At 36.6% G+C, this 12,674-nt stretch overlaps 3 protein-coding genes across 3 annotated transcripts in view; 2 read left to right on the top strand and 1 right to left on the bottom strand.

Moving 5' to 3' along the window:
* The window catches only part of LOC107654482 (retinoid-inducible serine carboxypeptidase-like), an 8,566-nt gene extending 6,645 nt beyond the window's left edge, over window positions 1-1,921 (bottom strand). Inside the window, exon 1 of the mRNA XM_016441560.1 lies at window positions 1,747-1,921. Within this exon, the coding sequence (XP_016297046.1) occupies window positions 1,747-1,807 (61 nt within the window). The 5' untranslated portion in view covers window positions 1,808-1,921. The remainder of the gene's footprint in view (window positions 1-1,746) is intronic.
* A 77-nt stretch (window positions 1,922-1,998) lies between these two features.
* On the top strand, window positions 1,999-6,233 carry LOC107654481 (coilin-like). The gene is made up of 7 exons (XM_016441559.1): window positions 1,999-2,321; window positions 2,415-3,438; window positions 3,991-4,080; window positions 4,203-4,250; window positions 4,325-4,394; window positions 4,535-4,623; window positions 5,915-6,233. The coding sequence occupies exons 1-7, from the start codon at window positions 2,071-2,073 to the stop codon at window positions 5,972-5,974; spliced, it is 1,632 nt and encodes a 543-aa protein (XP_016297045.1). The 5' UTR covers window positions 1,999-2,070; the 3' UTR covers window positions 5,975-6,233.
* Window positions 6,234-8,520: 2,287 nt separating this feature from the next.
* Window positions 8,521-12,674, top strand: part of rab11fip4a (RAB11 family interacting protein 4 (class II) a) — a 57,630-nt gene continuing 53,476 nt past the window's right edge. The window contains exon 1 of the mRNA XM_016441557.1: window positions 8,521-8,814. Coding sequence (XP_016297043.1) covers window positions 8,662-8,814 — 153 coding nt within the window. The 5' untranslated portion in view covers window positions 8,521-8,661. The remainder of the gene's footprint in view (window positions 8,815-12,674) is intronic.

Raw genomic sequence — 12,674 nt, 5'->3', positions numbered from 1 at the left:
GTCCTCTTTTGGAAGACCAAACAAAGTAGTTTCGCTTTCACAATGAAACACACAGCGTCTTCACGACATGGCGGTGGCAACAACAATACTACAGCGAGAATAAAAGTTATGCCTTCTTTCTTTGCGTGAACATTTGGGCGGCGTTATGCAAATCTTCCCACATTGTGACGTAGATATGTGGGGGCGTGTTAGAACGAGCCATTTTAGGTAGGTGTGGCTGACTCAACCTTTATAAAGAATATCTCTTTGGATTTGAGACTTTAGTCTTTGCAACTTTACAGATCTTCTTTATGCACCAAGAGCTTGTAACACTCCAAAGAGAAAGAAAAATTGAAATCACATAATATGACCCCTTTAAATGGTTTGGCTCCTTCCATACTTCGTGATTTTGTGCATTTTCGCTCTACAGTCTCTGTAAGATCTACTAGATCATCATCTACTAGTGATTGTTTTGTTCCTTTTCATCATTCTGTCTTTGGATCATCATCTTTCTCAGTAACGGCTATTATTCATTGGAACACTCTACCAGAAGACACAAGGTGCAATCTATTGACATTTTTAAACTAAAACTAAAATCTTATTTAAAATCAACTCAACTCTGTAAACACTAACATGGTTGTGGACATTTTAAAATTAAAACTAATCTTATTTCAAATCAACTCAACTCTGTAAACACTGACATGGTTGTGGTTTAACTGGAGGCTATCTTTACTGTTCTTTTTGGCTCTGATAGGATGTGTGCAAGTATTACTGTATTGTATGTGTTTGTTGTCTTATGTTTTTATGTTTACTCATGATTATGATTACCTGCCAAGGGACCGCGGATGAAAACTAGCCACTGGCTAATTTCGGTACAATGCATGAAATGGAAACATTTATGTTAAAATTGTGTATGGTCCCTTTTCAAATAAATGTAAAGGTTCCTTATCGGTTACGATTTATTACGTTTGAGGAATAAATATTTAGGGGTAAAAGAAATGCAATTCGTATAGCAATTTCTCCCCTTAGATATATATAAAAATATATATATCAGTAACAGTAAAAGTTCATTGTTCATTTCGAGTCGGACTTGACGAAAAGTAAGTTACTTGCGGTGCAGCATAGAATATTCAGTTTTTAGATGAGAAAAATTGTACAAACGAGAATATATAATCTACACACACACACACACACACACACACGTATATAAAAATGACAAATAAACTTTGCACATTTGCATACGTTTTTGCTTTCATATGTTTCCAAATACGTCTTAATGTCAATGTTATATAATTTGTTCAAACATAGGCATTATTTAATTCCATTTGACATTGTGAATAATATAATAACCAGTCATTATAACAATTAAATCAAACAAACGCCCTATTGACATGTATCTGATTCATTAAAAAGAACCGATTCATACGAGTCAACCTATCGTTCTATCAAACAACAATAACGTGAATGCATGTTCGAAACCCTTCAACAGAACCTAAATTGAGGAAAATCATTCGGTTTCTTTATTATTTTAACTCGGTTCTCAGTTCACAGATTTGCGTATAACAGGATGCAAATGGAAAAAAACCGGACATTATATCTTTCGCTTTCACTTTGTATCTAAAGTTACAAAACATTTCAGTATGTCTTCTCATGTTACACTCCTTAATACCAATAACTACAAAAAGTACTGAGCCTGAAAAGATACACATAATCCCTATACATTTCCAAAGGGTATCATTCAGCAGCACATAGACGTATATTCCATACCTTTATAAAAACTCACAGCAAAGAGCAGCACAGCCAGCATGCCCATCCACGAGCGCGCCATTATTATCGATCTAAAGCTCTCTCAAACCGCCTGCCACATGGGCTGTTCGGACCCACCACCGGCTATAAGCACTCAAACCCAGTCCTTTGGACGCTGTCAGGATCGGTATCATATGACTTCAGTCAGCTGACGAACAGGGAAGTAAACAGCAGTTATTCTCTTCCACACCAAAAGAGAGCAGCAGAGTGTGTGAGCGCGACCGAAGCCCCTGTTTAAAACAGTGAGCGCCTCCATCGTCCTCATTGACAATATACTGCTCAGGCATGGCCACCTCCAGTCTCAGTTCTGTCAGGGTTAGATTGTACTTTGATTATACTCCTCCTGCGACACCTGAGTGTCGGATGTGTTGGTTGCTGGTGGACTTAAACAAATGCCGAGTTGTCGCAGATCTTTCCAGCATCATAAAGGAAAAGTTTGGCTACAGCCGTAGGACTATTTTAGACTTGTTCATTGAGGATTGCTACCTGCCTTCCACAGAAAGTATTTATATTGTACGTGATAATGATAGCATAAGGTAAGAACTGTATTATGTAATAATATGGCGAACGTTTAGTTTAGATAACCTTTTTAATGTTGATAACTATTTATTTATCATGTCTATTGACAGGGTGAAGGCATCCAATGCTGTTTACATTAATGGAGAAGAAGTTTACCAGAACTCTGAAGCACAAAACTCAAAGACCAAGAAAAGAGGGAGAGATGATGAGACGCAGATCAGCAAAGGTCTAAGTAAAAAAAAGAAACATGAAGGTGCGCAAATCAATGGCTCTGCACCAGCAGAGGATGCCAAGAAGAAGAAGAAAAAGAAGAAAGAGGTAAAAGAGTCAGCCGCCAAACCTGCAACCCCTCAAAAGAACACTGAAACCCCGTCTTCTACTAAAAACAACAGAAAAGGCATTTCTGCTGTCCCTACCAGTGACAAAACAACTCGTGCCAAGACTCAGCAACCAACGTCAAGTTCTTCGGACAGCAGTGAGGATGAGTCTCACAGTAAGGCCCCTCCACCAAAACCTAAACCCAAGCAGAATGGCACTGCCAAAAAGCCACGGAAAGAAAGCACATCGTCTTCGGATGACAGTGACACAGAGAAACCCAAAAGCAATGTTCCTGTACAGTCGCTTCCGGTTACACCTAAACTATCTAGCACGACCTCAAAACTTCCACTACAGACCCCACAACGCAGAGAGAGCTCCACAGATTCCTCTTCCTCATCCTCATCACCCAGCCAAGCCAGACCTACAGCTAAGAAATCACAAGTAGCAACTCAGCCCTCCTCAGCTACAGCTCAGTCTGTCTCATCTTCGGTGTCTAAAAAGCCCCAGGATAAGGCAGAGAGCTCAGACTCTGAGGCCAGTGAAATAGAGCTTGTGATTAAGAAACCAAACCTGCAAGGGATGGGATTGAAAATTGCTGGTTTGAGCCCTGGTGTTAGTGAGGCATCAGGCAGGGACAGAGGAAACACAAGAGGTCAGGAGAGAGGCAGAGGTCGAGGTGCGAACCGAGGCAGTGGGAGAGGAGGTTTTGGTAGGGCCAAGGGAACACCGTGGAAACAAGACTTGCATTACAACTATGAAAATGGCGAGCGGCAGAAACAGAACGATTCTCTGACTAATGAAAGTTTTATTCTGCAGGTGAGTTGAAAGTGAAGATGTGGTTTAAGAAGAAGCTACTGTTACCCAATTTTTTTCCAAAAGAATTGCAAGAAAAATTGCCTCTAATCTAAGGTTTTCAACCAGGGATCTGTGGATAAGATATACAAATCATAAACAATTTTCTTAAAAAAAAAAACTTCTTGGTATTTGTTTGCTTATCAGGTCATTATGTAATGATAATCAGTGTTTTTTGTTTACAAAAAAAAACTAGATTTTCTCAGTAAAATTAAAAAAATATATAATATACATTATTTATATAATAAACATTTTTGTGAAAAGAGACTGATTGAAATCTAGCTTTATGCTGGTCAGTGAAGGTTGAAAACCCTTGCTCCAGATAAAACATTTTCATATGTCCAGACCTGGACAACGTTTTCAGCTAATTGTTATTAGTTTTTCATTTTTTTTAAATTAAGTAATTTCTATTTATTCATTAATAATATATATTCTAAATAATAAATACATAATTATATATTTTTATTTTTTTACACTTTAATCACTAACCATACAGGTAATTTTTTGTTCTTGTAGAATCCACCTGAAATAGCTCCTAGACGGGACTACGCAGCTTTACCCTTGCTGGCAGCTCCCCCTGCAGTGGGCCAAAAAATCGCCTTTAAGGTACAATGTGATATGATAATAGATATACCTCAGTTTGAATGTTTTAAATACCTGGCTAGTTTTTCTAGATTCAGTGCCCACGTGTAAGTCTTTGAGTTTCTCATGGTTCTCTCGTCTTAAAGCTTTTGGAGCTGACTGAGAACTACACACCAGAGGTGTCTGATTATAAAGTAAGCCATCATACACTTCTTTAATGTAAACTGTTGTGTGTAATGTAAATTAACAGTTTGCTGTTGTTATTTAGGAAGGGAAGATTATTGCATTCGATCCTCAAACAAAAGTGATGGAGCTTGAACTTCTTTCTCAACCTCAAGGTATCGCCAAAACACTTTTTATGTTTGCCACTGTTTCAGTTCTATAAATTTGAAGCCTGGAGGTTTGCAGCTGCTTTATTACACACTAGAGTGCACTCTTCCTTCTGCAGCAAAACCTTATTTTATTATGTGTCTTTTAGCTCCAGCTGAACCTGGCAAGTTTGACCTGGTATATCAGAGCCCTGATGGATCCGAGAGAGTAGAGTATGCTGTCACACATGGATCACAGGTACTGAAATAAGAAATAGGCATCTAAAAATGAAAATCTACTTACCCTCAAGTCATTCCATGGAACAGATTTGAAGAAAATGTAGCATTACATCACTAACTCACCAGTGGATCCTCTGCAGTGAATGGGTACCGTCAGAATGAGAGTCTAAACAGCTGATAAATACATCACAATAATCCACACAATTCCAGTCCATCAATTAATATTTTCTTTGTGTTGATAAGAAACAAATCCATCATTAAGACATTTTCAACTTCAAACTGCTGCTTCAGGCTAAAATATGAGTTCTATAATTTTGTGTCTCCAGTGAAAGTATTGTCTCTTCTGAATCAGGAGAGAAATATGCATAGATAAAGCATGGGTTTCAAGCAAAAACAGTTCGAAACAAATATGTTGGTGCATTTTGCTTTGAGAGGACAACGGGGTGAACTTTTCATTTTTTTTTTTTTTTTTTTACTGGAGGAAGTGTCATTATAGATTATGGCCAGAAGCAAGAGTTTAAAATGAGTTAATTGTTTTGTTAAATACAAACAGCTTTTTTTTTTGCTGATGGACTGGTGTCGTGTCAAATTTTCATTTTTGGTTGAAATATTCCTTTAAATATTACATAATAACCACGTCAAGTTCACACCCACCACATCACATGGATTTTAGAATGGCTGTAACATTGAATTGACCAATCAGAATTCAGAGACAGATCTATCTACTTATTAAAACGGTTTTACTATGGATTGGAAATTCATATGAGCTGCTCAGGGGTCCTACTAAACAAAGGCCAATGTACTTGTTGTCGTTAAGTGAATATGTGTATAATATGAGTTATATAACACGCATACACTTACAAAATTACATTTTGCCATTACATATATTGGTAGGGAGATGTTTTAGATATCAGCAGTGGTAGTCGTATGGATAAAAATTGCTTGTAGTAAGAAGAGTGTTTGTGACTAATTAGCACCATGACTAAGTATTTCTCAGACTCATGTTGTATTTTAAATTCAGATTATGGATCATAATTACAACGCTTGCTGGGGAAGTGCATTTGACACACACGTTTCAAAGGGATATAAATGTGCATACTCCATGTTTAACACATGCAGTGTCCTGACAGTGCTGTTGCGAGCTCTAAACCCTCTTTTGTAGTTTGGATTATAACCCCATCCCCCAATCCCACACAAATGTTGCTTTCTGATTATCCCGTATAATTGTTGAAGTGAATAAGGGCAGTTCTTTGTACAAGTGTATGCTGTGGTAGGCTAAAACAAGCCTTTCTTTGATGTCTTTCCTGCAGCTGACAGAGCGCTGGGATTCTCTTTTGGAGCCCCGGCTCATTGTGGAGAATGTTGGATGATGGTCATACAAAACATGTTAACTGAGCCAGACCTTTACGGACAACCTTTTTTATTTTAATGCTGCTTTGTTGAAACAGCTAATTTCCATATTGTATTAACTTTTAATTTTATTCTCAATGTCATTTAAATAAATAGTGTTTTTTATATGGGAGTAGAGGTGATTGATTTATTTTTAGTGTGCGTTTATACAGTGTGTGCAAATAGCCAACAATGTTGGCCTAGGCTGTTTTTACTTACTATGGAGAGATAGGTTTAGGTTTTAGTACGAATCGCATAATTCTTTTCACAATTCATTATTGTCACAATTTACGCTTAGTGTAAACAATATTCTACTTGATGCTTTTGAGAAGGAAATTTAGTGTGTTAATTCATTTGTTCTGTTTAAAAATAAAGTTTACACTCTTGAACTGAGTGAACAAAACTGAAGCAATATGTCTGCTAGAATTTATACAATTCATGTCTTCTTTTAAATTAATGCTGAAAATAACAGTAGCGTCATCAAAAGCAAGCAACAAAACTGAAAATAAAGCGCGCGTGTATCGTTCTTAATTATTTTTGTCCTATATGGTATTGTTACATTGTGCAAAAATAAGTGAACATGTTAGATGTGTATATGCTTGAAAATGTTCCTCTATAATTTGTTCTGTTTGCACTATTGTTTCTCATGCAATATTAAAAAAGAGAATAAGGCGTGCTCTCTTACCTTGCAGGAACGTTTTATTTTAGGATCATCCTTGGTAGGTAAAAACATATGTTTTATACAGAGATAGGGTCTTACATTTTTAATAATAGAAAATCCTTAATTTTCATTTGAATTGTTTGTTAACTTTTGAACAGAATGGAGATGTGTACATTTTTCATATTTTGCCTAAATATATTTTTTTCATTTAGTACCCTTCAGAGGCTACAGAAGATAGTTACATGTTTCCCAGAAGACAAAATAAGTTGAATTTACCCTGATCTTCACCCCCCCGGCTCTTAATGCATGGTTTTTGCTTCTGGAGCATCAGTGAATGTTTGAACCTTCTGTAATAGTTTCATATGAGTCCCTCAGTTGTCCTCAGTGTGAAAAGATGGATCTCAAAATCATACAGTCATTGTTGGAAAGGGTTCAAATACACAAAAATGCTCGAAAACCAAAGAATTTGTGGGACCTGAAGGATTTTTCTGAAGAACAGCAGGCAGTTTAACTGTTCAGGACAAACAAGGGACTCATGAACAACTAGCACTAAACAAAAAAATACAGTTTTGGATCATTCAGGTAACAACACAGTATTAAGAATCAAGGTGATGTAAACCTTTGAATGGGGTCATTTTTATAAATTCAGTTATTATTTTCTCTTCTGGACTTTATGTAAATATGCGTTTTGTATGATCCCTCTTATTTTGGTAAAATTGTTACATTTTGCAGATTCTGAAAGGGGGGTGTAAACTTCCCAACACTGGTAATGAATAGTGGTAAGAATAATATTCTGACCTGATGTATGAACTGATATTCATTCAGCAGTGCTGACACCCTGAGCAAGAGAACAGGAACATATATAGTTGATAATGTATCTTTTGTTTTGAAACCGCTTTGATTGGGGATCAGCCCAAAAATGTTGTCACTTAAAACCCCTTAACTGTCACCGTCCCACCTGTGGGACGCTTGGCGCTCTTTTTGTTGTTGTCCCTTTTCTCTATCAAATGTTTTAGTAATCATCATGAATTATATATCATTTGAAAGCTTAGAAGCCCAAGATTCATCCTGTGAAAACCATTTTGAAATCGGACATTGTGTTACCATGGAAATGGTACTTTAAAATCTTTTGGCGGTCTCCTCCCCCTTAGTGGGCTGTGTCAAGTGTCATATTACAAAATGCATTACGGTCTTTTAGAATCAAACCTTTTTATAATCTTTACAAAAAACATATCACTGCAAAGGTCTGAGTCTCCGGATTCCATATTTGGTGGTTATTTTGAGATAGAAGAAATATTGACAGAGAAATCTAGACATTTGTGACAGAAAAATGGAGTTTGGATGGCACCCGGTGGCTGTTTGTGGTTTAACGCCCTAAATAAAATCTCACAGGAACCTCAATTTTTTTCATATCAACTTCAAATTTGAAACAAAACTTATTTAGGCATAAGGCTTTAATTTTATACCAATTTTGGAGTAAAACTGTTATGTAAAATATTTATTATAAATAAAATAAAATGAATACAGTGCATTTTATTTACAGTAAATTTAAACTTCTATAACTTTTTGATACTTAAATTTTTTGAAAAAATTCAAACACTTTTGCAATAATCTGCTGATTTTCTTATTTAAAAAGAGACCAGCCTTAGGTCTGTATTCCAAAGTGTTTAAATTACAACAATTTAAGTTTGGATAGTGCACTTTCATGCCTATTTAAAAAAATGGGAGGTGACAGTTAATGGGTTAATTCAAACCAATCTGAGTTTCGTTGACACTTATGTCAGGTGCGTGAACCAATCAAAGCGAGCTAAAGGCGTCCGCGTCACACGCGACGTCAAAGCCAGTGTGGCGCTCCTCCCCTCCGCTGCGCCGAGGCTCTCCTCCAGCTGGACTGAAGAAGCGATGCTGCTGCTGGTGTCAGAGCGCCGAGGCTGAGGTGATGGAGAGCGCACTCGCAGCTGCCCAGTCTCTCTAATACAGCGCGTTTAACAGCGCCTCTTCAGAAGGATGGACGGCAATGTCTTCCCCGACCAAGAGCAGCTGCTGGTTTTCCTGAAAAAGCTCAAAGAAGTGTTCGACGTGTGCGACGAGGACGCAGACGGATATATTCGCGTTGAGCACTTCGTGGACCTCGGTCTACAGTTCGGCCAAGGAGATGAAGTAAGAACCTCTCTTTATATAATCACTTACTCGTTTCCTTCGTTCTGGGATGTTTGGCTTTTAATATTGCAGAGCACTTTTGTACCTTACATCTTACAGTCTCTGGGATTAATTAAAACGCCTTCTCCAAATTTAACGCTGTTAAATGCAAACAGGTTGGTTTATCCACATATCTTGTTTTCTGTAATTGGTGCCGGACTGGTGCTATAGATTTATGATTTATTAGGCCTACTTATGTAGGTAGTTTAATAAATGTACTTCCGCCAAGTAACCAAGACAACTGTCTCCTCACTCTCCTTCATCAACTGTGATGTCATCAGGCATCACTTGCAGATTCAACAGTGTATGCATATATATATATATTATAAAGAATATATCACAATATTAATTGCACTAGGCCATTGGCCATTTAAAATTAGAAAATGTGTAAATGGATAGTTGACTTACTGTCCAGGACATGCAAAACATTTCCTTAACATGAAGGTAAAATTCATAGAATTTAAAATGATTCTGTTTATTACTCCAAGAATTCAGAAAATGATTTCATGGAAAATGTAACATTGTAGTTCTGAATCTGTTATGTTGCATTATTATTTGTATGGTTTAAATATCATACAGGATGCATTAAAAATTACATATTTATTTAGTTTGTTAATCAAAATAATAATTGATTTCATTTTTAAAACGAATCATGATGTCATGTATGTTCTATCATTCTAGCATAGTTCTTGTCTCAAGCAGTGAGCAGTACTGGATTTCTTAACTGTAGATCTTGACCTTGCATTTCTAGCTCCGGTGGTTTGGCTGCGTTGTTCAATGTGTGCTTCTTGATGGGCTGTCAATAAATGCTTTTGTCTAGAAATCTGTCTAATGGACAGTGACTAGTCAATATCCACTGCCCTGTGTGAGCTCTGCTCCTGCTTTATTGCATTCAATTGCGTTCAGCTCTCTGACAACAAAATATAGCATGTGTCTGTGGACTTTCTCAATAACATAGTTCTAATGCATTCATTAATAAATCTATTTAAAGTGGCAACATAATGAAAACATGATTGACTCCCATAAGGATTTATTTAATGCTACATTAAAACGTGTCTCTCGTGTTGATCGTTGAGTTGATCTGTCACTTCAGCTTATCTGCTCCAGAGAACTGCCTGTATTTAGAGCGTGACCAAAACAAACATCATAATGACAGGAATCACAGGTGCTTTGGCTAATCCTCATGATCTTTTTCTCATTTACAGAGACCTCTATTATTCTTCTGCCCAATTGGGCCACACTGTGTTTGTTAGGAGGCCTTTTTTATGTTTTCTTTTTAATAAGAATCACTCAGGAGAAGATGGACCCCTGAATGTGCTTTCTCATGTCATTAGGCTGGTATGAAGGCACAATACAAACAGCAGAAATTACGGCTATAAAAATGCTAATTTCCTTTGCTGTCACCATGGCAATCCATGTTTAACAATCTGAGGATGTTGAAGAGGCCTTTCCTTTCAGTTAAAGCAGGGTAGTGTTTAAGATAAGGATGTAGTGCAGGACAGGTAGTGTTTTGGATCTGTAGGGTACACAGACTTTAACAAAGATATCTGGATTTATCAGGGTCATTTTGAGATTGGCTTGAGATTTTGGTAGTATATAAGTATTTTCTCTACATGACACAAATTATAGTCTTTTTTTCGGCATTGTGTGCTGCTCAACCATGTGCAGCCGTTCTTGGCTGACATTTGCTTTTTTGTTCAGATGATTAAAATGTTAAATTGGCTTCCTTTGCACATTCAATTTAATCCATAATGAATTGTGGTGCCTCAAGGCTTTTTGACATTTAAAATGACTCTGTATAGTCTCAGTGGACGGCAGTGGATCTTTTTCAGGAAATCTTGATGTTGTGCATGGCCATAGGTACTGCATGTACTGCACATCTGGATTATTAAGTTTATTATTAAAATCACAGATTATCTAATTTGATTTCAGAAATTAATCCCATGCCAGCTCACTGAGTTGTCACAGAATGTTTTTATACCGAGTTAGGCTGTGTGACTGTTTTGCTTGCTAAACATGGTGAGCAGTATGTAGGAGTCAGCAGTGGTGACAAATGGGTGATTTTATCTGATTGATAGTGGGCACAAAGGGGAAGGACTCATCGTCTTTCTAAACCTTCAGTGCAGATTCAAACCAAAATACAAATCATTACTGCTGCATGCTGCAAACGCACAATGTTTAGCTGTATGTAATCACCTCTCAATGACTTGTGCTTTATAATGTGGAACTGTGCTATTACATTATATCAGATGTTTTAAGTGTTAGCCTAAAACATTGTTTGACATTGATGTTTTAAACATTTTGTACATGTTTTATGTGTTGTACGTCATGATTTAGTTGTTTTTGTAGGTTCTATATTTTTATTGGTAATCTTTATTTTTTCTGTTATTAATGTACACTACTGTTTGGGGTTGGTAAGATGCACACCAAATAGTTTACACCAGAGTTGGCAAATAATGGATTTTAGATACTGAATGTTTGGTGATGGCCTTTCAATTTGGACTTGTGTTGTTGTTTTGTTATTTATATATTTACATACCATTCTAAAGTTTGGGGTCTGATTTAAAAAAAAAAAAATGTTTTGAAACAAGGCTCATCTAGGCTACTTTTATTTGATCAAAAATAAAGTAAAACAGTAATATTGTGAAATATTATTACAATTTAAAATAACTTTTTTCTATTTTAATATACTGTATTTTAAAATGTAATTTATTCCTGTGATGGCAAAGCTGAATTTTCAGCATCATTACTCCAGTCTTCAGTGTCACATGATTCTTCAGAAATCATTCTAATATGCTGATTTGCTGCTCAAGAAACATTTCTTATTTCTTCTTCTTCTTATTATTATTGTTATTATTATTATTATCAATGTTGAAAACAGTTGTGCTGCTTAATATTTTAATGGAAACCATTATTTTTATTTTTAGGATTTTTTTAATGAATAGGAAGTTAAAAATAAAAGCATTTATTTTAAACATTAATCTTTATTTTAGGGGTCTTACTGTCTCTTTTTATTAAAATTGAATGTGTTCTTACTGAATAAAAGTATTTATTCCTGTACAAAAAAAAAAACCATCTTCCTTCCCCCGAAACTTTTGAACGCTAGTGTGCATTTTGTTTGTTTTGTTTTGTATATATGTCTATTTAGCTGGATTCTATCACAATAGAATATAATTGAATATGGAAAAGTAGTAATAATAATCCTGTAAAAAAGTGCAATGAACAAAATGGCTATAAACTAGTGTATTTATCATTAGTCAGAAGCAAATGTTTTTGTGCCAGGTTGTACCAGTTGCAGCGCTACAGTTGAGTTCTTTGTGCAGAAGGAAGTGATGTAACAGCATGAGTGTGTGAGTGTGAGGTACAGTCACAGATGACTGGTCTCTCTGCGTGGTGCTAGTCACAGATTCTGACTCTCAGTTGTGAGGAGCAGTTCATGATAGCAGCTTGAATGTTTGTGATGACCGTCTCCTAGCTTCTCGCAAATACCTCCTCCATTATTTACATTTCTCTAAATGTCATCACCTTATATCCATCCCTTCTTCCATTTTTATTTGCTGTTATCTCATACCCTTTCCTTTTCTTCTTACGGCTCACCTTTTTCTTCCTCCTCCATCTAGTCTTCACCTTCATTCCTTATTCCTCCCGCTCGCCTCTCCCCTCCCCTTCTCCATCTCCTCCTCCAGCCCGTTTCCTGATGATGAGGTTGCTGTGATTGGTATGTGTGAAGAGCACGAGGATGTTTCAGTGCAGAACGTGTGGTGAACATGTGTGCCTCTGCTCTCCATCCCCTCCCACAGGCTGCACTGGGGTGGCCTTGA

This window comes from Sinocyclocheilus anshuiensis, unplaced genomic scaffold, assembly GCF_001515605.1.
Source record: "Sinocyclocheilus anshuiensis isolate Anshui unplaced genomic scaffold, SAMN03320099.WGS_v1.1 scaffold419, whole genome shotgun sequence".
Lineage (NCBI taxonomy): Eukaryota > Metazoa > Chordata > Actinopteri > Cypriniformes > Cyprinidae > Sinocyclocheilus > Sinocyclocheilus anshuiensis.
The sequence above is the reverse complement of the archived record's forward strand: the minus strand, read 5'-3'. Positions and strand labels throughout refer to the sequence as shown.